The sequence below is a fragment of the Pseudoliparis swirei genome, chromosome 16 (genome assembly GCF_029220125.1).
Source record: "Pseudoliparis swirei isolate HS2019 ecotype Mariana Trench chromosome 16, NWPU_hadal_v1, whole genome shotgun sequence".
NCBI lineage: Eukaryota > Metazoa > Chordata > Actinopteri > Perciformes > Liparidae > Pseudoliparis > Pseudoliparis swirei.
The window spans coordinates 10,108,335-10,135,431 of NC_079403.1; the positions used below are offsets into that span (position 1 = coordinate 10,108,335).

General features: G+C 43.3%; 1 protein-coding gene across 2 annotated transcripts in view; it reads right to left on the minus strand.

Annotated features, from left to right (window-relative positions):
* Nucleotides 1-13,287, minus strand: part of vipr1b (vasoactive intestinal peptide receptor 1b) — a 46,629-nt gene extending 33,342 nt beyond the window's left edge. The window contains exons 1-2 of one of the 2 annotated variants that reach the window (XM_056434062.1): nucleotides 13,218-13,287; nucleotides 11,724-11,837 (exon numbers count right to left, since the gene is read on the minus strand). In XM_056434062.1, the coding sequence (XP_056290037.1) occupies nucleotides 11,724-11,777 (54 nt within the window). In that variant the 5' untranslated portion in view covers nucleotides 11,778-11,837; nucleotides 13,218-13,287. Of the gene's footprint in view, nucleotides 1-11,723; nucleotides 11,898-13,217 lie in introns of those variants that run through there. The other variant, XM_056434061.1, reaches the window with a different exon arrangement.
* Between the last annotated feature and the right edge of the window lie 13,810 nt (nucleotides 13,288-27,097).

Genomic DNA, 27,097 nt, shown 5'->3' on the forward strand with positions numbered 1-27,097 from the left:
AGCAATCAAACATGCTTCCATCACGCCGCAAACGGGCGCTGAAACAATTCATATATTCAGTGAGGTTGAGGCCGGCAGACAGGTTTCATTACAGAGAATACAGTATGTGCCAGTAAATATTTTATTCAGCAACTTCCTGAAGCACATTCCTACAGCGATGGTCTCTCATGCCATGTTTTCCTATTACTCGGCTAATAATACTCCGAAATGTTCTCTATGTCTATGAAATCCCTCTTGCCTGGCAAATAGATGCTATCGTGGAAATGGATTAGGAAGTGGAGAAGGGAGCCACTGAGTAATCTACTGCGATTGTTCATCTGTGTCAACAAAAGGCTGAAAAATGCGGGCTGACAGCAGCTGGCAGAAAGCCAGTGAGTCAGTGAAAATGTGTAAAGACGAGCAGCGAGGAGCTTGAGAAGGTCAGTGGAGATGAAGAGAGAGAAAGAGAATTCATGAACTCCCAAGAAGTAGCTTCAACCTGCAACCAAAGCTACAACATACAAGACTCAAGGCAGTAAAGGTCAAAGACGAGAAGACTGATGCAGCCAAAAAGCGCATTATATATTAATACAATCCGTCTTCTGCTAATTGGTCCTTATAGAAGTCTTTTATTACCTTCGCATTGAAAATGCGGAAGGTTATGTTTTGATCGCCGTGTATTTATTTATTTATTTAATTGTATGCGTGTTATTCGCAGAACTCAAAAAGTATTGAACCGAATCGCATGAAATTTGGTGGGATGATTGGTTTTTATCCGGGGACCATTTGATTAGATTTTGGGATCAATCGGGTCAAAGCTCAAGGTCAAGGTCATGGAAAGGTTAAAAAAAAAAATTTGCCATAGCACGATACATTTTTGTCCAATTGGCATGCAACTAATGCCAAAATGTTCATAATTCAATTCCCAATCTTGTGATATGCCCATTCTAGTTAGTCTTTTTTTTGTGCCGCCACGACTAAGGTGCAGCTGTGAAGCATAAAATTATCCTCATCAATCATCCACAAATGCCACCTTTAGTCCAGGGTTGAGCTCCTGGCACAGATGTGAGCAGCAGTCTGAAGCGCGCCGCTCACCTCAGCGGCGCTCTTGCTCTTCATGTCTCTCACGGCCTCGTTGAGCTTACGCATAACAGTGTCATGACTCAATGTGAGGAGGCAGAATGAACCCAGAAGACCGCTTTGTTCGTCATTCACAACAAAGAGTTTGTGCACTCAAGCCTGTTGTACTCTGTAATATTTATTTGTGAAGGAATGTTTAACAGCACACAACCATGTCAACACAAAATCGGATTTTCTACAACGAGCAGATGATGCAGTGACACTTTTTTTAATGATTAAAATTCAATTGTTTTTTGTTTGTACAATGAAAAAAAAAAAGACAATCCTAGAAAAAAAGAAATTATTTAAAATGCAGACTTTGTGACTTTCAGGCCAGATCTGATCAAAGATGTAGGGAAAAAAAAGAATACGAAAAGTCTTTCCGGTTTTTTTCTGACGCTCCAGCTGAAGCAACAATGAGCAGAAATGTGTGGCGACGGGATTTTTCAAATAACTCATCACAATTATGATGACATTAAAGTAATATCAAGGAACTCAAATGCAGATCATCTTTAGTGATTCATTGAAGAATTCAGCTTCCAGCCAGGTACAGGTAGACGGACATGGTCGTGCAGATGCAGGTACTGGAATAGGCAGAGGTGACCGGAAAACTAAGACATGAAACAATGAAAAACAAAACAAGTGGAGACACACAACTACACCTGGGCTGATTTGGGAAAATGTGAAGCAGGTGGGTGGGAAAGGTCAGGCTACTGCAAGGCTGATTATGAATTGGAAACGGGTTATCGAAGAGCAGGAGGGAGCGGCTGGAGTCAGAGTCAGAGACACGAGTGGGGCGGGAGGAAGAACTGCCTTTGGTGGACAAGTAGAAAATATCCATGAACAACTTCGGAAAAGCAGATTGTGACACTTGTGCAGAGTTTGATGATCAATGTTTACATATTCATCTCTTGAAGTTTCTCTGTTCTCAACTGTTGTGTACTGTGGCATCACAAGGGGCCAGGTAGTGGAGGGACGCTATTTTCCCACTCGATTACAGCGGCCACCTGACAAAATGGCCGCTCAGTGGAAAACTACAGCTCCCAGCCTGCCTCACCACTCACCCAGCTGCAGATGCTTAGGACATCTAATTGAGGCAGGGCTGGGAAGCTTAAGAGGAGACAGAGGGCAGAGCACAAGGAGGGAAGGAGCTGGACAAGGCAGGAGAAGGGCCTCCAGGACGAACCCCAGCCCAAGAGAACAACCCAGAGGAGGACTTTGTGAAGTGGACTTTGTTTGAGGATAAGTTTTGTTTAAAGAACCTTTTTCTCCCCCGGGACACTTTTTGTTGGACTATGGACTTTTTCGTATTTTTGTTGGAATGAATAAACCTTCTAGTTTCTTTTAATCCTTGCCTTTTGCCAGTTTTTATTGCTCCCTTGCACTGCCCCACCCTAGACGGCACTAGGGACAGCCCGTGACGTGACAGATGGTGGAGAATGCGGGCACTGGGGCCTAAGTGCGGATGATTGGGAGGGAAGATATTGATGACTTGGCCCTGTTTTTTTCAGAACTTCAAATACCAGGCCACCCATCCCAAATGGAGTCACTCGTGCAGATGCTGGTGGAGAGCCAGAGGGCCCAGCAAGAAATCAATGCAGCCCTGTTGCAACAACAAGTAAGGTCTAATGAACTCAAAGAGCAGGAGCTCCAACAGGTACGAAGGGTGAAACCCAAAGTAGCGGACTTTATCCCTAAACTAGGAGTTTCTGATGATGTGGAAGCGTACCTTCATGCCTTTGAAATTACTGCTGTTCGAGAGGAGTGGCCGAGGAGGCAGTGGGTTGGACTCCTGGCTCCTTTCCTCTCAGGGGAGGCACTTAAAGCCTTTCAGGATGTGGAGGCCCAGATTGCCCAAGACTATGACCAATTAAAAGTAGAGATTCTGAGTCGGCAGGGCCTTACTAAATTTAGCATGGCCCAACATTTCCATAACTGGTCTTTTCAAAGGGGTAATGCGCCCCGGTCCCAAATGCATGAATTGATAAGAGTGACAAAAAGGTGGCTGGAACCAGACCGAAGCAGCCCGGCCGACATCATAGAGACCCTGGTTATGGACCGGTATTTACGGGCTCTGCCTTATGGGTAATTGGTCACCAGAAGGTACGAACAGCTACAGAGTTAATAGAAGCTGTGGAGCAATACCAGGCCGCTGCAGAAATGCTCCGCCCACCCTGTAAAGAGCCTGGGGGTTTTGTTCCCGCCCAGCCAAGGGTGTGTCGCCAAAGAGGTTCGACGCCGACCAACACCCAGTCCGGCCCACCCTATAGAGAGGATAGGCAACCTGGGCAGCCACGAGCATTTCCGACCCCAGAGCTCCGCCAGTGTTATCGCTGTGGCGAGTTAGGCCACATCTCATGGCAGTGTCAAAAGCTAGATGAGCCCATGCCTACAGCTGGTTCCGCCAGTGGCCCCCATGTGCACTTTGCTGCCCTCCTGGGGCAAAGTGGAGACCGGCGACCCACTTGCCCCGTAACTGTGAATCAACGGGATGTAGAAGCCTTGCTCGATTCAGGAAGTTCCAGGACCCTGATACAGGAGGCCATCCTGGAAGCATCTTCCCCTGCTCAAGGCGACCCCGTCCAGGTGGTGTGTGTCCACGGAGACACCCACGAGTACCCCACCACCATGGTGAAACTAACTACAACTAAGGGCACATTTCAAGTCAAGGTGGGCGTAATCAGGAATCTTCCTGTCCCGGTCCTGATTGGGCGTGACTGCCCGGCCTTCCCGCTGCTGTGGAGGGAAGCCCTGAAGATACTCGGTCGTGAGCCCCGGAAACGTAAGGCAAACTATTGTGAAACATATGACACCTGGGTTAATGTTGCCACACCCTGTTCTGTCCCACCAGTTTCAGTACAAGCCTTGGCCGAGGCATCTAGTGGCTCAGAATCGGATGGTTTCGAGCCACTACCGGGGCCAAGTGAAGAGGATGCTGAGGGGCCCCCGGAAAGGTCGCCCCTTAACGGTCAATATGGAACAGCGCAGTTGCAGGACCCCACCCTGGGAAATGCCCTAGCGAATGTCCAGGTGCTAGAGGGAACATTGGTGGGACCCCGGGAGGCTCCTTCCTACCCTCATTTTTCGGTGAAAAATGGCCTCTTATATCAGGTTACCAAAAGTAAGGAGCAAATTGTGGAACAACTACTTGTGCCCAAACCTCACCGTTCTGCAGTTAGCCCACACCCACTTGTTAGGAGCCCACTTGGGGGTAGAAAAGACCAAAGAGAGGGTGTTGCAGAGGTTCTTTTGGCCAGGAGTCCACAAAGAGGTAGAGGACTACTGCCGCAGCTGCCCAGAGTGTCAGATCACTGCACCAAAGCCCACTTATAAAAAAACCCTTATCCCCTTCCAAACATAGAAACTCCCTTTGAAAGGATAGGCATGGATATTGTGGGGCCGCTGCCCAAGAGTGCCCGTGGACACCAGTACATCTTGGTCATAGTAGACTACGCCACCCGGTACCCAGAAGCCATCCCCCTGAGAAAGGCAAATGCTAAGCAAATAGCAAAAGAACTCTTCCTCTTCAGCAGCCGGGTTGGGATACCCAAGGAAATTCTTACTGACCAAGGAACCCCCTTTATGTCCAGAGTCACCCGGGAACTGTGTGCGCTTTTGCATGTGAAGCAGGTGAGAACCTCAATCTACCACCCCCAGACAGATGGGCTAGTGGAGCGTTTTAACAAAACCCTCAAAGCCATGCTGAGGAAGGCCATCGACAAAGACGGAAGAAACTGGGACCAGCTGCTCCCCTACCTTCTGTTCGCGATAAGGGAAGTTCCTCAGGCTTCCACCGGTTTCTCACCCTTTGACCTGTTGTATTCTCACAAACCCAGGGGCCTGCTAGACATAGCCAAAGAGACTTGGGAGGAGCAGCCCTGTCCCCATCATACTATGATTGAGCACGTGGGGATGATGAAAGACAGGATGGCAGCTGTTTTTCCCATTGTGAAGGAGCACATGGAGAAGGCCCAGAGGGAGCAGAGGGCAACGTACAACCGAGCAGCGCAACTAAGAGAATTCAGCCCAGGAGACAGAGTCCTAGTTCTGGTGCCCACTGCGGAATGCAAGTTCTTGGCTACTTGGCAGGGGCCATATGGGGTAATTGAAAAGGTTGGGGAAGTCAATTATAAAGTGCGGCAACCAGGGAAGAGGAAAGTGGAGCAAATATACCATGTTAACCTCTTAAAGAAATGGCATGTTCGGGAGGCGCTGTTCAATTGTCTTCCACCCAGAGTGCCAGAAGAACCTGCCCGGGACCAAGTGCAGTTTGGCCCGGACCTGTCCCCTCACCAGCTGCAGCAGGCAAAGGAGCTGGTGGACGGTAACCAGGATGTATTTTCATCCCTCCCAGGCTGCACCCACCTGGTTGAACATGAAATACGCACCCCGCCAGGAAAAACGGTCAACCAAAGGCCGTATCGGGTGCCCGAGGCCCGTAAAAAGCTGATTGACGAGGAGGTAAGGAAGATGTTAAAGTTGAATGTGATTGAGGAATCCAAGAGTGCCTGGTCAAGCCCCATTGTTCTGGCCAACAAGCCGGACAACTCGGTGCGGTTTTGTAATGATTTCCGAAAAGTAAACGACGTGTCTGAATTTGATGCCTATCCCATGCCTCGGGTTGACGAGCTGATTGAAAGCCTGGGCCATGCACGATTCCTGACTACACTGGATCTCACAAAGGGTTATTGGCAGGTTCCCTTATCGGCAGAATCAAAAGAGAAGACGGCCTTTGCCACCCCGGGAGGCCTTTGGCAGTACCGGATGATGCCCTTTGGACTGTTTGGAGCGCCTGCCACGTTCCAGCGCTTGATGAATCAGGTACTCAAACCCCATCAAGAGTATGCTTCTGCCTATTTGGATGACGTTGTGATTCAGAGCCCAGACTGGGAAAGTCACCTACCGAGGGTGCAGAAGGTGCTGGAGTCCCTCCGACAGGCAGGCTTGACGGCGAACCCCAAGAAATGTAAGCTGGCCTTCGGGGAGACAAACTACTTGGGATACACTATCGGGCGGGGCCTTGTCAAACCCCAGGAGGCAAAACTCTGTGCCATACAAGACTGGCCAAAACCAGTGACCAAGAAGCAGGTGAGATCCTTTTTGGGATTGGCTAACTATTACCGGCGGTTCATCCCTGACTTTTCTACGATAGCGGCCCCTCTTACAGAACTGACGACCAAGAAACACTCCCGGATGGTGACCTGGTCCCCGGATGCAGAAGACGCGTTTGACAACCTGAAGAGGGCCTTGTGTTCAAAACCGGTCCTTACTGCCCCTGACTTCAGCAAGGAGTTTGTGGTCCAGGCAGATGCCTCGGAGGTGGGTCTGGGGGCTGTGCTAGCCCAGATCAAGGAAGGTGAGGAACACCCCATTCTTTATTTGAGTCGGAAGTTGCTTCCCAGAGAGAAGAACTATGCCACCGTGGAAAAAGAGTGCCTCGCCTTAAAATGGGCTCTGGAAACCCTCAAGTACTACCTGCTGGGAAGGAGATTCACTCTGGTGACGGATCATTCACCGTTGCAATGGATGGCAAAAAACAAAGAGACAAACAGCAGGGTAACCAGGTGGTTCTTAAGCCTCCAGCCTTTTAACTTCTCTGTTGTTCACAGGCCAGGACGGCGCCATGGAAACGCGGATGCCCTGTCCCGCCGTGATGCCTTCTGGTCTTTCACCCTGCCGAGGACGTCAGGCCCGGGGAGAGGGATATGTGGCATCACAAGGGGCCAGGTAGTGGAGGGACGCTATTTTCCCACTCGATTACAGCGGCCACCTGACAAAATGGCCGCTCAGTGGAAAACTACAGCTCCCAGCCTGCCTCACCACTCACCCAGCTGCAGATGCTTAGGACATCTAATTGAGGCAGGGCTGGGAAGCTTAAGAGGAGACAGAGGGCAGAGCACAAGGAGGGAAGGAGCTGGACAAGGCAGGAGAAGGGCCTCCAGGACGAACCCCAGCCCAAGAGAACAACCCAGAGGAGGACTTTGTGAAGTGGACTTTGTTTGAGGATAGGTTTTGTTTAAAGAACCTTTTTCTCCCCCGGGACACTTTTTGTTGGACTATGGACTTATTCGTATTTTTGTTGGAATGAATAAACCTTCTAGTTTCTTTTAATCCTTGCCTTTTGCCAGTTTTTATTGCTCCCTTGCACTGCCCCACCCTAGACGGCACTAGGGACAGCCCGTGACGTGACAGTACGAACGAGTATGACTGTGACATCACAACTAGTTTTAGAGTCTAATATTGGAAAACTAAACCCTCCAGTGCAGAGAGACTGAGAATGGACCTCTCAGTGAAGTAGGAGACATCATTTGTCTAGTGGTTAAACTTTTGAAATGTTTGCGTATTCATCATTCTGGATAAAAAAATTTAAACAGAGAATTATATGTAACTATAGGAATTTCAAACTATGTCATTTAACTTTTTTTTGCCTAAAACCATGTCAATGAAAAAATAAACAAAGGTGCCTAACGTGCTAACGCTCTTCTTCACACTCAGTAGCATCAACAGAGACGCCATCGTTTTAAATACATAAGCTTTGGTCACATATGAAGAGTGCACCATCAAATCCACACAAAAACACTCAGTTATGTTGCATGTATATTAAGAAAACCACATGTATCCATAACATGTACAAATATATACATATATATATATAAAGAAGTCAAAACAAAGGTAAGAATCATGCAGTTCATAAGAATAACATCAAGCCACTAGCTGCTATACCTTCTAAATAAATTGAATAGAGGTGCCTCTGTATTCAAAATGGGATGTCCATAGAAATATGAATCTCCAATACAGAGCCCAAAGATAATCACAAGGGAACAACATCTACATCTGGAATAACCAATGGTACAAAATAATGTCACAATACTGATCACCACACATCCCGAATCATCTGAAATAGCTATCCGAAATGGTTCTCTCCTCAGGAGCAGATAGTCAGTTCTGTGTCCTCTTGGAGGACATATGACTCAAGTATCTGAGAGTGGATAATACGTTGTGTTGGGCTTCAGGAAAATTGACACTCCTGGACTTGCTGCATCATGATTACGGAGGGCACTCCTGTGTTCAGGTTTGGGCTCTCGATGTTCCTCCAATATACATGAGGCCGCATAAGAAACAATAAGGAGAGTATTTTAGATGTTCCTAAACATGTCTGGGGGGAAACTTTAAATCCGACACAGATGGGGATTTAGATCTGGCTCAAGCTAAAGGTGACTGAGCTACGGCTATTAAGCACACGGCCGAATGAGCTGTTTACCTGATGGCGTTACAACGTTGCATCAAGGGCAACATTAACCTGCAGGAAAACAACAAAACGCTCTGTCACACCTCCATGTTATCACTTCTCGACACAACATTTCAGAGCCTCGGTCATTGCCTCGCTCACTCTCTCCCCCCACGGATGAGGTCGTCTTGACACTATCACAACCCACAGAACCTTGCTCACAGGAGTCTTCGCCCGCAACCGATTACAGCAGAAAATCCAACATATCCTGAAGAAGCAGCACAGGCAGCGAGGCAGGAAATTTATCTGCCAACATTATCTGTGCAGAGCGACACGGGCGGAGGAGGAAATCATGTCGGTCAGACCTTTCGGTAACCTCATTTGTGATTGGCATGAAATTGATTATTCGGCAGTGTAATAACGGAGCACTCAAACGAGGATTTAAGTTTAAAAGACCCTCAGAGGGGGAGATAATACTTTGATATCACAGTAGATTTACAACAGAGAACATTCTACAACCTGTTCAACCTGTGAGTTTTATCTCTGTGTGCAATACGATATAACATCAGCACTGTAATCCTTATGTAAACTAGAGTGACTGCTACATTATTTAAGTACAAGTTTGATTAATACAAAAATTGATACATCAATTTAAGTTTATTGATATATATTCAAAATAATACAATAATATAATCAAATCAACCGATCCTGGATTATTCAAAAGAATCAAGATGGCGACTGCTCCAGGTGCCACATGAGCTCCAGGTAAATTGATCGATTACACATTTGTGAGGGAATTTGCACTTTAAAGGAAAGAAGAAAAGAGGGTCCTGAATTGTTATCTAATCTCAAAGCGTGGTGTGTAGAAGGTCACAGTGTCATGGTCTAGTTTTAGGATCTTTACTATTTATGTTTTTAACTTAAATGTCATGCTTTTGGCCGGCCATAACAGATTAAGTGAGGGCCACTCTGTAATCCTTACAGTTTAACTTGAAATGAAAGCTTTTTGTTTTTGTTTCTTCTCTGCTGGATTAAGCTCTCTTCATTGCATGGAGATAGTTTTCATATCTACTAAGCCTGTATATTGTGAATAGAGCCCACACAAAGAGGGAGACCAATGTTAACAAAATAATCATATTTCCTCATATATGAAGATACAACAGATGTGGAAAAGGTCCAGCACGGGGGATTTAGTATTGAGCGTAAAATGCTGAAGACAAATATTAAGTACCTCCCAGAATGAGATGTTGAAAACGTATAATTGATCCGATCAATACTTTGGACAGGCATGAATTTTGCTGTAGTGGGTGATGAATCAAAATGACGATCCCAAACTATGCAGATGATAAGTGGACCTCTGCAAAGCCGTTGGGACACACACGGCGTCTCCATGAGCCAAACATCCCATAAATACCTGCCAGCTCATAGTTTGTTAGCACAGAGTTCATCACTGCGGCTGCCAGGCGTGTTGCTTCTGGTTTTTCGTGGTCGCTGTCATTTCAAATGGCTGCCGGTCTTGCTTTGAGTACACGATAACGATCAAATAAAAAAGCTGAAAGGAAAGTGACTGGAGACGCTCGCGTCTGTGTGTGGCCACACAATGCAGAGTAATGTGTGTATCTCCATCCTCCATGTCACTGGAGAGCTACAGCGACTCTTCAGCCTTGCGTGGTTTCACTCTGAGTTCATTAGCCAGTGAGCTAAGCGTGGGAATTGGACACAATTTGATTAAACACTTTTCCAGCCAAACCAACATCAAGACTGAAATTACCAGTGTGTCACAGGTTCCAATAAAAAAATCAAAATATCACAATATGTCTTATTTGTTTAATCTGAGCACAGACAGACAGCAATAACTTGCCATTAACATGCTGTTTTATAATGAATTTATAAAAAATACCACAAAGTACTTCCATTATAAAAGCATAATGGCAATTTATTTTGCTAGATTTTCCTAATAACGTTAGCTAGGTACGCATAAACGGAGATGTCCTAAACTACATTTTTTGGTTTCTATCAAACGGTTTTAATGTTTAGAAAGAGGCAGGAAGGAGACGTCATCCTACCCCTCTCATCTTCTCTTCTCCAATCTGCATTGTGTTACACAGATAATGGTGACGTCCAGCAGCCACTGACAGGTACTTTCTCACCAAAATTGTCTCTGCTCTCGACATCTCCACATATCCCTCTGAGAAATATTGATTAAACATGTCAGATTTTTGGGTAAATGTAAAGCAGACATCCTGGACCGTGGAAAGCACAGGAAATATCACATGTTTTGGTGCCGATAAGAGTCTCTAAAATATGTCCACACATGACGAACCGAGATCTTTTAAAGCCAGATATCTGAGAGTTGTTAGAAGTGAGGAGGAAGACGTTTTCACACGGTCAATCGGACGTTCAGTCTACTTTACCTGGAAAGAGCTTCAGCGAAGGCCTTAAAGGAGTGTAATGACTAAAATCCACCCAAAGAAACAATCAGTACCAAGGGCTAAAATATTCAATTTCGTAGAATCAAACTTATTTTCCATGTTCCTTCACGTCATTCTAAAACATTAGAATAATTGCTGTCAGAGAGATGCAGAAGTCAGGAGTTGTGAGCACAGCTATTCTGAAATTTCTTAATGGAGATGAAACCTTTCGGGAAAATAAGACGTAACGGCTGGTGACACTCGGTTTTAAACAAGCATAACGAAAATACCAAAATCCCAGGGCAATTTAGGGCAGGCAAACAGGTTTTCTTATCGGGCCACCAGATGGTTTATTTCACTTTAACATCAATAAGTCCCTAAAACAGTGTTTATTTAAGACCAAAGACCCACACAAGTGCACACTCTCATGTGCACACAGCATTCCCTGCAGCAAAGCACTACTGCACTGACATAAGTGGAATTGCTCAAAGGATATCCCAAATATAAATTTTAAAATGTAGTCTGTTAGGCTGCACAGAAGAGGAGAGTTATATATGAGAAACTTATTTCTGTTTATTACTGTGTCGTCTTCACTGGCGGACTGACTTCACACAACATGTTGGTGTCTTAACTCACAGATCGGGAATTTAATGACCACCTCACCATTTAGTTTTGAGTTTGAATTATTAATTCTTCAAGTCCAGATGTTTTCATCCATAAAATACATTTAAAAAAGTTGAATTGCTTAAATAGGTTAAAATGCCAGATGATATATCACTTTCAACATGTAGGGGCTAAACACTTTTTACATTATACCAATATCCAGCCAGATTTTGAAGCAAGCAAAATGTGATTTAAGATGATGATGATGATGATGATTTCCAAACTCTGCTCACTCAGTGGATTTATAAAACCACCACAAACCACTCGAGACACTTTTGAAATAAAAGAGACTATATTGTTAAATCAAACGACAGCCTACTCACTTTTGGCAGATGTCCATAGACCAGCAGGAGCAAGAGCAGCTGTGAGACATCCATCCTGTCTTTCAGTGGGAGAGTTTTCTTATCAAAGGCTCCTCGATATCTGCAAAAAGCTCTCTGTGGACACGTCAAAGTGTGTGTGAACAAGGCGACGTCGTGTTTACGTTTGTTCACTAGTGTGAGAGAACCAACTCCATCGGACTGCGCGTGTCTCTGTGCGCTCCTCCAGCGAGAGAGCTGCGTCTGTGGGACCGACTGCGCCTCCAGCTCTCCGCCTCTCGCGGCTCCACGTGACCTGCAGGAGGCGCTGCGCTTGTTAACGCTGTCGGACTAATGTGGTTAAATAAGTAAGTAAGAAGTCACTTATTCACTGTTGTTGAGCCCGTGATATATCGTGATGTCAGTAACCAGGCGTCCCACCACATAGAGCGCAGTGGTTTTTCTTCTTCTTTTAAAAAAAAACGAATTTTAGGAACTTCTAGCAAATAAAAATTCATCGAAATATGCGGTAGGTAGCGCTAAATCTCCAGTCAGGTGCCATTTAAAACTGCAGAAGAAGACAACTAACGTCATTTCTAATAGCTGCGTTCTACCCTCAAATCGTGATAAAAATAGGTAATTCATGTTTAATTAGAGTCTCCAAACAGATTGAATGTGTTCTTCTTTTGTTCGTGGAGGTCTTGGTCACATGCTTCATTCATGAATTTGTTCAGTATGTTTAATTGTTGCAATCTTGAAATCTTATTTTTGCAATATTGTGGGGCTGTTTTGGTTTTTTTTTTACTGAAATATCTTGATGAAAAAATAAATAAAGGTAAATGGAACCTAGTTCCAACTTGTAGTCTGTATAGCTGGTGCAATTGTGTACATTACAATGTATGTGTGTGTATATATATATATTTATATATATATATAAATAAATAAAGGTAAATGGAAACGCACCTAGTTCCAACTTGTAGTCTGTATAGCTGGTGCAATTGTGTACATTACAATGTATGTGTGTGTATACATATATACAGGCACGTGCACAGACATTTTGGGGGGCAGGTGCTCAAACCAAAAAAAAGGACACCCAATGCCAAAAAAAATTCTGACAGAGTTGAAGCATTAGCATCAATACACTGAAGCTGTCCTCGACCTGCGTTTCCTCTGGGCAGCATCAGACCACTAGCTTACATTTTCTTTATGAATAAAGATGAATTATTATATAGCAACAACAGTACAAGCGTTCTGATTGGCTAATGGGCGTCATGCCAGCCACATATTGCCCTCCTCGCTGGTCTGATACGGATCCGTATTGCCCTCTTACGTCATTTTCAAAATGAGCGATATTGATTGACATCAACAGCCAAGAGCAGTGGTCCTCAAACTAAGGCCCGCCTCCACATTTGGCCCAGCCAGGGGCGGCCCTAGCACGTTTGGCGCTCTAGGCGAGCTTCATTCGTGGCGCTAGCGGGGGGGGGGGGGTGCTAGTGAGAGGTGAGAGTGTGTGCTCACCTGTGTGCGCCGCGGAGCAGCGTGTGAGCTCTGATCGCTCTTTTAATGAAGTATCGGTGGCCGCGTTTTTTTGCGCCCCCCTCTGAATGGCGCTCTCTCTCTCTTTTCTCTCTCTTCTCTCTCTCTTCTCTCTCTCTCTTCTCTCTCTCTCCTCTCTCCTCTCTCTCCCTCTCTCTCTCTCTCTCTCTCTCTCTCTCTCTCTCTCTCTCTCTCTCTCTCTCTCTCTCTCTCTCTCTCTCTCTCTCTCTCTCTCTCTCTCTCTCTCTCTCTCTTCTCTCTCTCTCTCTCTCTCTTCTCTCTCTCTCTCTCTCTCTCTCTCTCTCTTCTCTCTCTCTCTCTCTCTCTCTCTCTCTCTCTCTCTCTCTCTCTCCCTCTCTCTATTCTCTAAACATAACTAACGTCAGTAAACAGCTGGACGAGGCTTTGAAATCACGGATTTAGTGAGTTTTTGTTTCTTTATTTTTTTAGGAAACGTCGGACCAGTTGTGACGTCATGTTTTCAGCAGCGCTAATGTTGTGGTTGATTTATCACAAAACAACGTCAGGGGACAAACACAGTCATGACCTGTTTGTCTGGTGCTGCGGGTCAGAGGAGAAGGAGGTGCATCCGTTTAGCGGCGCGAGGAGCACTGCGCGGAGGAGGAAGTGGAGGAGGAGGAGGGAGGAGCGCGGCGGGGGGGGGGGGGGTCTCGTGAGCGCCGCGGAGCGGGTCGGGGCGAAATTCTCACAATAACTCAAATAAATGCCCCGTCGGATATTAAAACACATTTGGGGGGACTTGATGACCGAGAGAGTAACTGTTATTCTTAAATACGGATGAATGAAAAAAATGTGTCTCAAGGAAAAAGGGCACTTTTCTCATCCAGGGCAAAGGGGCTGGTGCTTGAGCACCACTAGGGCTCTATCTGTGCACGTGCACGTGCACGTGCACAGATAGAGCAGGCATGCCTGCATATACAGGACTGTCTCAGAAAATTAGAATATTGTGATAAAGTTCTTTATTTTCTGTAATGCAATTAAAAAAACAAAAATGTCATGCATTCTGGATTCATTAATTATCAACTAATATTGCAAGCCTTTTATTGCTGATTATGGCTTACAGCTTAAGAAAACTCTAAAATCCTATCTCATAAAATTTTAATATTTCCTCAGACCAAGTTAAAAAAAAGATTTATAACAGCTGAGTGTTTGTCAAGGCTCAGGAAACCCTTGCAGGTGTTTTTAATTAGACAATTCAAGTGATTTGTTTAATACCCTACTATGATATTCTAATATTTAGAGATAGGATATTTGAGTTTTCTTAAGCTGTAAGCCATAATCAGCAATAAATCAGAATAAAAGGCTTGCAATATTTCAGTTGATTTTTAATGATCCAGAATGCATTGACATTTTTTTTTTTTTTAATTACAGAAATAAAGAACTTCATCACAATATTCTAATTTATATATATGAGACTGTCTCAGAAAATTAGAATATTGTGATAAAGTTCTTTATTTTCTGTAATGCAATTAAAAAATATTAAATATTAAAAGAATAAAAGGCTTGCAATATTTCAGTTGATTTGTAATGAATCCAGAATGCATGACATTTTTGTTTTTTTAATTGCATTACAGAAAATAAATAACTTTATCACAATATTCTAATTTTCTGAGACAGTCCTGTATATATACATATATGTATATATGTATACATATATGTATATTAATAATAACAACGTTTCCACAATGTTTCAGTGCTATTGTGAGTATAATTACTTACAATAAGTACAGGAGTGCCATGTGGATTTACCTGCAAAAACCTTATAGTCTCTGGCTGGAATGCATATTCTTCTTTAAAAATTCATCACCGGTGTCCTGTGAAAAGTCTTGGAGCAATCATGGAAAACAAACTAGATTTTACAAAACAAATCCTGAGTTCTGCCAGTTGGAAGATATGATGTTAGAAATATGGACAACAATGGCAGTCAGAGGAACAGCACTAGAGGGACTCCTGAGTGTCCAGCAGCTCTTTATCATAATGTGGCAATAAAGCTGCATGATTTGTGAGACAATGACTCACAAATATATGGAGAGGCATCTCCGAAACAGATGCTTGCTTTGCATGATAAACAATTACCCAAATTGCATTGGCGCATCCTCTTGAAACCGCTAATGCATAAAGATGAGAAAGGTGTAATCAGGAATAAGATGCCGTGCACATCCTTATGTAACTCATCAACAAAACATCAAAACAGAGAGTGGAAGAAAACATTTTTCATCCACCACTTTTTTCAACTGTGAATGTAATTTATGTGAAAGTGGAGGAAGGTGGTGACAAAGTGGGCTTGATCGGGTCAAAGGAAGGGTGGTGAAATGATCTAAAGACCCTTGCAGCACCTCGACAATCTGTCACAAACATGCTGCCCCCTGCACGACACCGCTGCATCCAACCTGGAGCAGTCGTCCATCTCCTCCATCTTCCCACAGTCCCACGCACGGGCCGTCAGTGTCACCGCTGATCGAACTCCGCTCACAGCTGACTGGACCTCACGGCTCATCCTCAGTCTCTGTGACAGGCCGAGTTCAACCCGCGAGGCATTTCTCGTTCTGAATATTTATGGAAACACTGTATATGCTTTGCACAAGCCAAAACAACAAACACTTGTTTCATTTCGTATTTCTTTTATTCTCTGAAGAGGCAATGAATGATAACGAGTTACCAAACTAATATGATATTATATTACTTACTTATTAACTGTTTCATCACACCCATATCACAACCTCTGTTTTTAACATTAGAAGTACAAGTGCAAGATGTAATTTAACATGCAGCCACAGTTATTTACAACCCAGTCGCCAGAATTAAATGTTAGTATTATTTATATGCAAAGCACATATTCGTTGAAGCTTGATGTTTCTGAGCCGAAAATATGTTTCATGTCAACATTTTTACATAAGTATGTCTCCACATCAGTGTTTTAACCACTTGTGGTCCTTCTTTGTCTGTGTGCATTACGGTTTAGGCTACAAGACTACTAGATTAGTTCTAGTAAAAAAATCATGTTTTAGGTCAGATAGGTAGCTCGCTTTTGGAATTAACACAGAACCAGATTATTGGTCTCGTGGGGGAAAGTCTCACGTTTAGCCAAAACCATCCACTTGAAGAAGAAGACCTACATGGACTTTAATTTAGCATCTGTGATGCGTCAAAAACACTGAAAAACCTTGAAGCGCAATTGAAAATGTAGTTTTGATATATAGAAAGATAATTTGTAGTAGAACAGGTGTTGACAATCGATAGTTAACGTTAGCTTATAGCCCAGGTGACTGTGTGCAGAACTCCCGTCCGCAACACACAGCTTTCTTTTTACATTACATTACATTACATGTCATTTAGCAGACGCTTTTATCCAAAGTGACTTGCAATAAGCTTTTGAATGAAGGCAACAGCTCCAGGTGGTCAGCTTGTGATTATGTAGACGTAACATTAAAATAAATCTTTTGAGTTGCTGGTAGGAGCCTTTTATCACTTGCTCGAGTCTGTTTGTGTCTACTTTATTAATTCTTAAAGAAGGCCAAGTGTTTTATATTTAGCCCTTTTGGGGTGCTGCATCTGGACCACATAGGCTAAGAACCGAAAAAGGTAAAGTGAAGAACCACTTTTTTAAAGCGTGGAGCCAATTGTAGAAAATTAGAATGTGGCGCCAAAAAGGATTTATATAAATAATAAGGATTAATATAAATAAAAACGATTAATATAAGTACAAACGATTCATATAAATCCTTTGAAGAATAATTTTTCCAACTTTGATTTTGATGGTTATCAGTTAACTTCTCATCAAATATTAAATACCCTTCATCTCTGTCAGTTACTGTCAGCCATTTTAATGTGTTGTAGGTGTGATATGATAAATCTAATTTAATAATCAGTATAACATTAAAATTGTGTTCATGGTTTTGCTCTCGAAGCAGATCCAAATTGATTTGTATGTTTCGAACAATAAACCAAATAATTTAAAAGAAACTGGAGTTGCAATATGTCTGCCATCATTGTAACCCCAGTTATTGTGTCTTCACAATACGTGTCTAGTAATACTCCCACTACTGTGGTTGTTGTTTATCATTTGAGGCACAAAGCAACATCTCTTTTCTTCCTCTATTTAAAAAAAGAAAAAGGTTTAACTGAAGGCGAAGGTGTGTATATGATGCTGTATTGGTGAACGCCATTGTTTGCAGACAGGACATTCACAAACAGAGCCGGGGTCAGAGGGAATGGAGGAAGAGGAAATTGGAATTGAGTTTCCACACCTGCGTCTTTTAGCCAACTCAACATTGCCCAATCTTTTTCTTCGACACAGTGCACACATTGTACATATTTTTGTGTGTTTATATATCATCACATAGGATTTTTTAAATATTGTATTACAACCACAAAGCGAAACCTTGAACCTTGAAACACACTTTTGTCGGTGGACAATGGGAAATAATCAATATTTGGTTTGAAAGAAGCCAGAGTTTTTCTTTGGTTGTTCAGCTGCAGACACAAAAGAGAGCGTCCACAGCAACATAACTCAAGGTGAGATGGAATACAGCTGAAAGCTAGCGTGAGAAAGTTCTGCTGTTAAGATGCTTGATGCTGTGTTGCAACACATTGTACATATTGTTTAAAACAATTGCTCTCAATCACGTCTCAGGAGGAAGAAGCTAGATCATGTGGGAGTTCGCAGCCCTCGTTTTGTTTCGCAGTCTAAAGATCAAAGATATACTCCAAGTTTCTCGCAAATTGTGGAATCAATACAGTTTTTATTTAAACTGTACCCTTTTATGCTAATTAAAGCGATTGCTCCCGGCTGCCTCCTTGGAGATGTTCAATCAAAAGACCATCCCGGTGCTGCACAATGTAACAAGTACGCCATTTGCGGGAGAGAAATACATGACAAGAAAGCCTTTTCATCCCGCTCTATATGGACTTCATATCACAGCTTTTGTGGTTTACAAAAGAGATAAACTTCTATACACACGGCTCAAGGCAGTTGGCTCCGTGAGAAGTGTTTGCTCCTCTGCGAGTGCCAAACCTCAGTATCCAGCGTTCAGAAGGCTCCGGAGGCTTAGTAGGTGAGGTGTGGAGGAGCAGCCTGCCAGCTGTGGTACAGCAACTCTGCTGTCAGTGTCCTATATTCTAGAAATACATTCTCATTTATGTTTGTCTCTGCATACATCAAAACACAAAGGCAAAACCCGCGGAGGAAAGTACCCAAATACATCCAATTAACTTTAGTGTTGCGCTGTCATGTTACATTATACTTCTGCTCTAAAACATTCAATGTTGTACTTAATTTATCTCACAGATGAAGATTCAAGGCACAGAATAATAATTTAAATACCGTATCCAGTTTAATTTATAGGTTTAATATTGTGAATCTTTTTCTTTTTACACTCTAATGATTATCCATTGGTAGAGTTTGGACTGTCACAATATCAGCTTTGATGATTATCGTGGCCAAAATAATCCATGAAAATGTTGCAATATCTATGACCAACATGACCTGAGTAACGCAACAGCCCAAAGTAACTTCACAGACAGACCATTTATCACCATTTTGCCAACGACGGCAGGTGAACTTTCCTTTAAAGTTACTGACAATACCTTCATCCTGTCCAGAGGTTTTTGAATGCCAGACTTTAAATCGTAATTTTTCAACGTGGAATTATTTAGCCAAGAATCAGAATAAATAGAGAAAACTCAAGTGACAACACACAAACACAATCTGCAATGACTTGATAAGCGATCTGCATCAGATGGTGAAAGGACTCGATGACAAACCGAGAGCCTCTTGTTTCCTCTCAGAATGCACTCGGCAGTCACCCATCAGCCTGCTGACGCCAGAGGAAGTGTGAGCTTTATGATTTGTATCACTGAGCTGACGTCTTGACTCGGCGACCCAATAGAAAGACAGCATGCTTGATCTGGAATCAATACAAGAAGCGTTTAAATTCCAACTGTCCCGATAAGATGAAAGTATCTGTCACTTGGTTGAATGGTTTTAAAACGATGCCTAGGGGCGAAGGGACGGCCCTAAAGCCTGTATTCTTTTCCTACTCCAAGAATCCTGAATTCCTCCAGGTTCATCTGTGTCTTAACAGAGAGCCGCTCCTCCATCACACCTCCCAGAGGGAGAATTAGTTTGGCTGAATGCTATTTCACACTCAGACCTCACATTCGGCCTCATGTAATCATTGTGTTTCTGGAGTGTAAAATGGTTATGGCCTTCAGGTGTAATTGGAGGACCAACAGTTTCACAATGACTCGAAAACAATGGGGCAGAAAAAAAAGATTACTGGTGCTCATAAAGCCTTAAGAAATCCTTGGAGCTAAGGAGTTATAGGTTTGATTTATTAGACAGGAATTAAAGAAGCGAACATAATGATGCTGGTTATGTTTTCAAATCTGACCAGTTGGGCTCCACACAGGCCTTTAATGGTGGACCTTTAACGGTTCACATTTTCACCAGGCATCTATCCATTTGTACTCCCATGCTTATCGTGGTTGGACGAGTAAAATCACATCTGCGTGAGCAGCTTTTCATTCTTTCAATCACAAAAAATGTACAAAAGTCATAATCCTCGATAATGAAATAGTGGCTTGGTAACAGTGCAGCATCTCTGTGTCCAGGTTTCACAGTCAGAGAGTTTCCAACACATTTCTGCATTTGATCAAGTGAACATTGTGCAGTGTAATCAGGTATTCTCTCAAGTATTGATATGAAACGTGACACCTGCTTTCTGTGTGTCAGCTCCACTGGGGAGTCACATGTTTAAAACTGCAGGGAGTCCACAGAGCCTTCTAGAAGCAGCAGAAACAAGAGAAACAATGACTGCAGAAGGTCTTCATAAAATAGAAAAGTATATTGGTCTTAAACAATACATCTGGATCTGCCCTGAAGTTCAGCCGCTGAGACATTATTGACATTTTGAGACCATCTCAATCAATCAGAGTTGGTCTATTTTAGTTCACCTAGATTAGTCTATTGTCTCCAGCTTGTTTCACTTTCATTGTTTTCATTGAGAACCAGCTGAAGATAAATCAAGCTGTAAAAACACAACAGATATATATATATTTTTTGCCTATTTATATCTGCTAACCAAAGTGAAGCTTCTACATTCAGATCATAGTGTATAAACACGCTGAATAAAGATGGTGAATATGGTCAACGTTAGCATTGTCATTCATCGTAGGTATGTTCGCATTTAGCTCAAAGCACAGTGTGCACCAAGTGGCTGGAGACAGTTGTTTCTTCTTCCGGGGAAGTCGTGCAAAATTTGATTTTATTCATCTCAAAACAAATGAGGCGCCCATCCGAGTCAACATCCAACTATTAATGTAATCCTGCTCATCATAACATAACATTTGGTTGATGCTTTTCATTTCGCCTCAGGACATGTTTGAACAGGTATTTAAATGATCCGATGCAGTCTTTTCCTCTGTCTCTCAGAAGCCCACTCCTCAGTCACGCACGGCCTCCAGAAGCAAATCATCCACATGAAGCGATGGGATGGCGTCCGGTCTCGAACAGAAAGCATGACGGTTGAAAAGGAGGATTAGCGGTCGCATTGTTCTGCAGCTTCCAATCTGAGCAGAGGGCTCGTTCCAGTCGATGAGCATCAGAAGCCTGGTATACAGTATGTGTGAGGATATCCCATCATTTCAAAGACAAGGTTTGTTTTCTGTTTGGAGCAGAGATGACGACACATATGCTTACATGGGATTGTCTTGTACAATTACTTCACGACAATGGAGTAGTGGGTCATAAATCAAATCAATAGTCACAATGTTGACTGCAGGCCGGTTGAGCCCCGGCTGGTGCGAGCTTGAGGCTCAGTGAATCCTTCGAGACGCATTTATATTGCTGAACTGAAAATGAACCATTCCTATCTTTGCCTGTAGCTTCAGAGATGTCAGTCATAGTTTTGATCCTGTGAATTGATGCAATGTTCACAGGCAGCAGTTTATTGATTTATAAAAAATAAAAAAGTATATATTTTCAATCAATCACGATGCAGAATATAATTAAACTAGACCAGGGCGTTTCCCTGCCTGGTGCATGCTGGGAGAGGCTTCACAATAACAAGTGTGTTTAAAGTGTTTAGTCACACTTGACTTTCAACCTGTTATGATGCTTCTTATCATGAAAATATAAGTCATATACACATACAAATGGATTCTTCTTGCAAAAGACAAATGAACAATACGTAATTTGCCCTTAAGAGGGAAAATGTAAAGTGTCAATCATGTATTCATTTTGCAAATCAACAATTACACATAAAGTATTTATTTTACATTCCATTATCCAAACCGTGTATCTTATTTTAGGGTCGCGGGGCTATGGAGCTGACATTTTTATCATGTGATAAATTCACATTTTACTGCATAGCTTCATGTACTAACTATCAGTTATTTTCATTATCGCTTATTTTCTTGATTATTTAATTCATACATTTGTCGACAAACTAAAAGCCAAGATGTTGTTGTCATCTATTAAATATGACATAAATGTAGAAAATGGTTGCATTTGAGGAGCTGGAATCAGTAAATATTTAACATTTGTGAATAAAAAGATATTTTTTATAAAATCTACAACGCCAGAGATACAAGTACATATTCACAAATCAACTCTGGATGCACGGACAGTGCATGAAACTAAATGTATAAACCTCAAATTAAAACAAACTATTTTGGACAAAACTTTAGGTTGGGGTCATGACATGTTAGGAAGTGTTATTAATTCTATCATGTCTATAATACTCTCACTTTATTTCAGGAATGGACTACATCAAGCAGCACATGGAAGAACCCTCCCTGCAGCTATGTGATGCCACCAGGTCCAGTTCATCTGATGAAGAGGACTTCTTCTTCATCTCAAGCGCATGACAGCAGCAAACAGCTGGATGGAGAAGTGGATCACGTTGACTAGCTGAAATGCTTCCCAACTGTGTGCTGCTGTCTGTGAAGCTAGACACACTCTACCTGCACCAGGGCCTGTGAAGCTAGACACACTCTACCTGCATCAGGGCCTGTGAAGCTAGACACACTCTACCTGCATCAGGGCCTGTGAAGCTAGACACACTCTACCTGCATCAGGGCCTGTGAAGCTAGACACACTCTACCTGCACCACCAGGGCCTGTGAAGCTAGACACACTCTACCTGCATCAGGGCCTGTGAAGCTAGACACACTCTACCTGCATCAGGGCCTGTGAAGCTAGACACACTCTACCTGCATCAGGGTCTGTGAAGCTAGACACAATCTACCTGCACCATCAGGGTCTGCGAAGCTAGACACACTCTACCTGCATCAGGGCCTGTGAAGCTAGACACACTCTACCTGCACCATCAGGGCCTGTGAAGCTAGACACACTCTACCTGCACCAGGGCCTGTGAAGCTAGACACACTCTACCTGCACCATCAGGGCCTGTGAAGCTAGACACACTCTACCTGCATCAGGGCCTGTGAAGCTAGACACAATCTACCTGCACCATCAGGGTCTGTGAAGCTAGACACACTCTACCTGCATCAGGGCCTGTGAAGCTAGACACACTCTACCTGCATCAGGGTCTGTGAAGCTAGACACAATCTACCTGCATCAGGGCCTGTGAAGCTAGACACACTCTACCTGCACCAGGGCCTGTGAAGCTAGACACACTCTACCTGCACCATCAGGGCCTGTGAAGCTAGACACACTCTACCTGCACCATCAGGGTCTGTGAAGCTAGACACACTCTACCTGCATCAGGGTCTGTGAAGCTAGACACAATCTACCTGCATCAGGGCCTGTGAAGCTAGACACAATCTACCTGCATCAGGGCCTGTGAAGCTAGACACACTCTACCTGCACCAGGGCCTGTGAAGCTAGACACACTCTACCTGCACCATCAGGGCCTGTGAAGCTAGACACACTCTACCTGCATCAGGGTCTGTGAAGCTAGACACACTCTACCTGCATCAGGGCCTGTGAAGCTAGACACACTCTACCTGCACCATCAGGGCCTGTGAAGCTAGACACACTCTACCTGCACCATCAGGGTCTGTGAAGCTAGACACAATCTACCTGCATCAGGGCCTGTGAAGCTAGACACACTCTACCTGCACCAGGGCCTGTGAAGCTAGACACACTCTACCTGCACCATCAGGGCCTGTGAAGCTAGACACACTCTACCTGCATCAGGGTCTGTGAAGCTAGACACACTCTACCTGCATCAGGGCCTGTGAAGCTAGACACACTCTACCTGCACCATCAGGGCCTGTGAAGCTAGACACACTCTACCTGCACCATCAGGGCCTGTGAAGCTAGACACACTCTACCTGCACCATCAGGGCCTGTGAAGCTAGACACACTCTACCTGCATCAGGGTCTGTGAAGCTAGACACACTCTACCTGCACCATCAGGGCCTGTGAAGCTAGACACACTCTACCTGCATCAGGGCCTGTGAAGCTAGACACACTCTACCTGCACCATCAGGGCCTGTGAAGCTAGACACACTCTACCTGCACCATCAGGGCCTGTGAAGCTAGACACACTCTACCTGCATCAGGGTCTGTGAAGCTAGACACACTCTACCTGCACCATCAGGGCCTGTGAAGCTAGACACACTCTACCTGCATCAGGGCCTGTGAAGCTAGACACACTCTACCTGCACCAGGGCCTGTGAAGCTAGACACACTCTACCTGCACCATCAGGGCCTGTGAAGCTAGACACACTCTACCTGCACCATCAGGGCCTGTGAAGCTAGACACACTCTACCTGCACCATCAGGGCCTGTGAAGCTAGACACACTCTACCTGCATCAGGGTCTGTGAAGCTAGACACACTCTACCTGCACCATCAGGGCCTGTGAAGCTAGACACACTCTACCTGCATCAGGGCCTGTGAAGCTAGACACACTCTACCTGCATCAGGGCCTGTGAAGCTAGACACACTCTACCTGCACCAGGGCCTGTGAAGCTAGACACACTCTACCTGCATCAGGGCCTGTGAAGCTAGACACACTCTACCTGCATCAGGGCCTGTGAAGCTAGACACACTCTACCTGCACCAGGGCCTGTGAAGCTAGACACACTCTACCTGCATCAGGGCCTGTGAACGGCTCTTCAGCATCGCAGGACTCGTCTTCAGCCCCAGAAGAGCGACACTGAAATCTGTCCATTTTGAAAATCAACTTCTTTTGAAGATGAATAATACATTTTTCACTTTAAAGTGATGATTTTGGTTCTGCTTTTTTCTGTGTTAATCGTGTTTTTATATTTTAGTAATTTCATAGTATTCATATATTGCTAAGTTCATCCAAGCTCATACTCCTTGTTCATGGCGGCCACAGCACCAAAACAAATAAACTTCATAATTCTCAAAATTCTGACCCTTTGTTTTTTTTATTAACAGCATTTACTTTTACTTTCAATACTTAAGTACAAAAAAAATCAGATACTTTAATACTTTTACTCAAGTAGTATTCTCATAGGTGACTTTTACTTTTACTTGAGTAATTTTCCAGTCAAGTATCTTTACTTTTACTCAAGTATGACTTTTGGGTACTTTATACACCACTGCACACAGCCTATAACTAAACAAGTAGCCTCCTCTCTGGGGACATCAGGCAGTCCGGCTTTGAAGAGCACAATCAATGCAAAGTGTGTTCACCGTGGGGTTTGGGGCTCATATTCCTAACACTGGTTTATTTTAATCATGACCAAAGTCTTTCACTAAGCTTCCTCATTCGTTTTGGCACAAAGGCGACAAGTCGACATCCTTCATTGAAGGTTGCCAGTCAAGGAGATCCCTACAATGAACGTGGCTGAAACAAAATAGGAGTAAATTAAAACACAACATCACAAAATAACAGAATGCATTGACACAGATTGATGATAGAAGAGTGTGTGCAAATCCACAGGTTTCTTTAAGTGTATATTTATTGTGTCCTCTTGCTCTTTAACAGCACAACTCTTCATGACATGTATTATCCCAGGCTCTTGAAATACCTGAGAGGGCTGACTCAGCATCTTCAGCAGATTCATTTGCTCCATTAGATTGATTTTGGACGCTATTGGCTGCTTTTCAACAGCATGATCCAGATTCAAAAGTCACACTCTCAAGGTGAAAGAGGGAAGATCCAAAAAGCTTTCACACAAAGTGGTGGCGTGATGAGTGCGGTGGAGTGAGTGGGCGGTCCTCTTTTTAACAGCCTCCAACGAGCCTCCTGACACAACTTCCCTCCACAGGGCGCCAGCTGCCCGACTTTGATTGTGGCCAGAAATAAACCAGACCGTGGCTGTCTTGTCCTCAGTTTTCCACCGTGGACATCTTGTCCGGAAACACAGGTCGGAGGTAAGAGGCTAGGGGGGGGGGGGGGGGATGTGAATATCGGATTCATTATAATTTTTCCAACCATCAACTCTATTCATGACAAGAAAACAACCCTTAATAACGTAACGTCACTGCTTTTCTAACACAGCAGGGCACTGTGGTTTTCAACTACTCAAAAAGCAGTAACCAGACAAAAACACCAATATTGGACCCAGATTACTTTCAGTGACAGCATTTTCTTATTAATCCAATGACAATATATATATATTTATATTCTTGCTTTCCACAATATGATAATATGCATTTTAATTATATTGTTAGAATAGGGAAATATTGTGGTTATGGCAAATAAAAGAGGTATAACGGTTGGGCACCTGAAAACTGAAGGTTCGAGAAAAGTAATGATTCATTCCTTAATTAATGGAAATGACATACCGTGTTATCAAGTGTAACGCTGCAGCTCATTCAAACATTTTGTTCTCAGGCAAATAAGAATAAACTGCGTCAGGCTTCATTGTAGTTTTCTTTTTGTCTTTTCGTGGGATTTGGTGACAATAAGAAAAATACAAATATTGAAAGGAAGGCAACTGCGTGTTGAAGGTTGCCTTCAGAGTTTGTGAATTTTCAGTGAAACTTAAAACAACTAAATACTGTTTTACCTTGATGTGGCATGAGAGTGAGAAGCACTGATAATTGAAAGGTGGCCTGCTGGTCTATTGACATTTTCATTTTGCATAAATAGGAACTGCAAGTCAAAGGCTTTTCATTCTGTGTGGAGCTCAGAAACAGCAAATATTTATTCAAGCTCAGTTGTTGACCATTTTTTGCTTCATTTTTCAGATTATTAGTACGAGTGTCATCTTCCTCAGAAGTATTGCTCCCAGAAAAAAAGCCATTGGCAGTTTATACTACACTCAGCTTTAGACACCGTAGAGCTATATCGCGTGACAGATTGTCGATCTGGATTTATAGCTGAACGTGTCAGAGTCCGTACCTCATTCTGCTCGGATCTACTTTGGGATTCTCGACACCCCCTCTGTGGACTTACTGATGATATTGTTCAGGCCTGTCTCAGTGAAAGATAAATAGGATGCAGGAGGAGGGATCTTGCTTCATATAGGGGACCATGCACCCGGCTAACATGATTATTCACGAAATCATGGTGGAACGACTTTCTCAGTTCTCAAATCAACACGCATGAAAAGAAGGAACTTAGGAACAGGATGAAAGGGACGAGTTGAAAATTGTTCAAATAAGATTGAAAATAAACTAAAATACGGTTTAAGGTCCGAGAAAACAACAACATATATAGATATATATGACTGTACTTCATTATACAGTAAAATAAATACCACTATAATACTGTACTTCATTTTAGAGTAGGACGATAGTAAAAACTACTGTTGTTAGTTTTACGGTAATTTTACTACAGTATGAAGAACCGCAACAACTGGATGATTGTAGCCAGTAAGTTACTGTTATTTGACAATAAACATCTTGAAGTCCTTTTGCATTTAGATCTGTGATGGAAGAAAAAGCCATGAG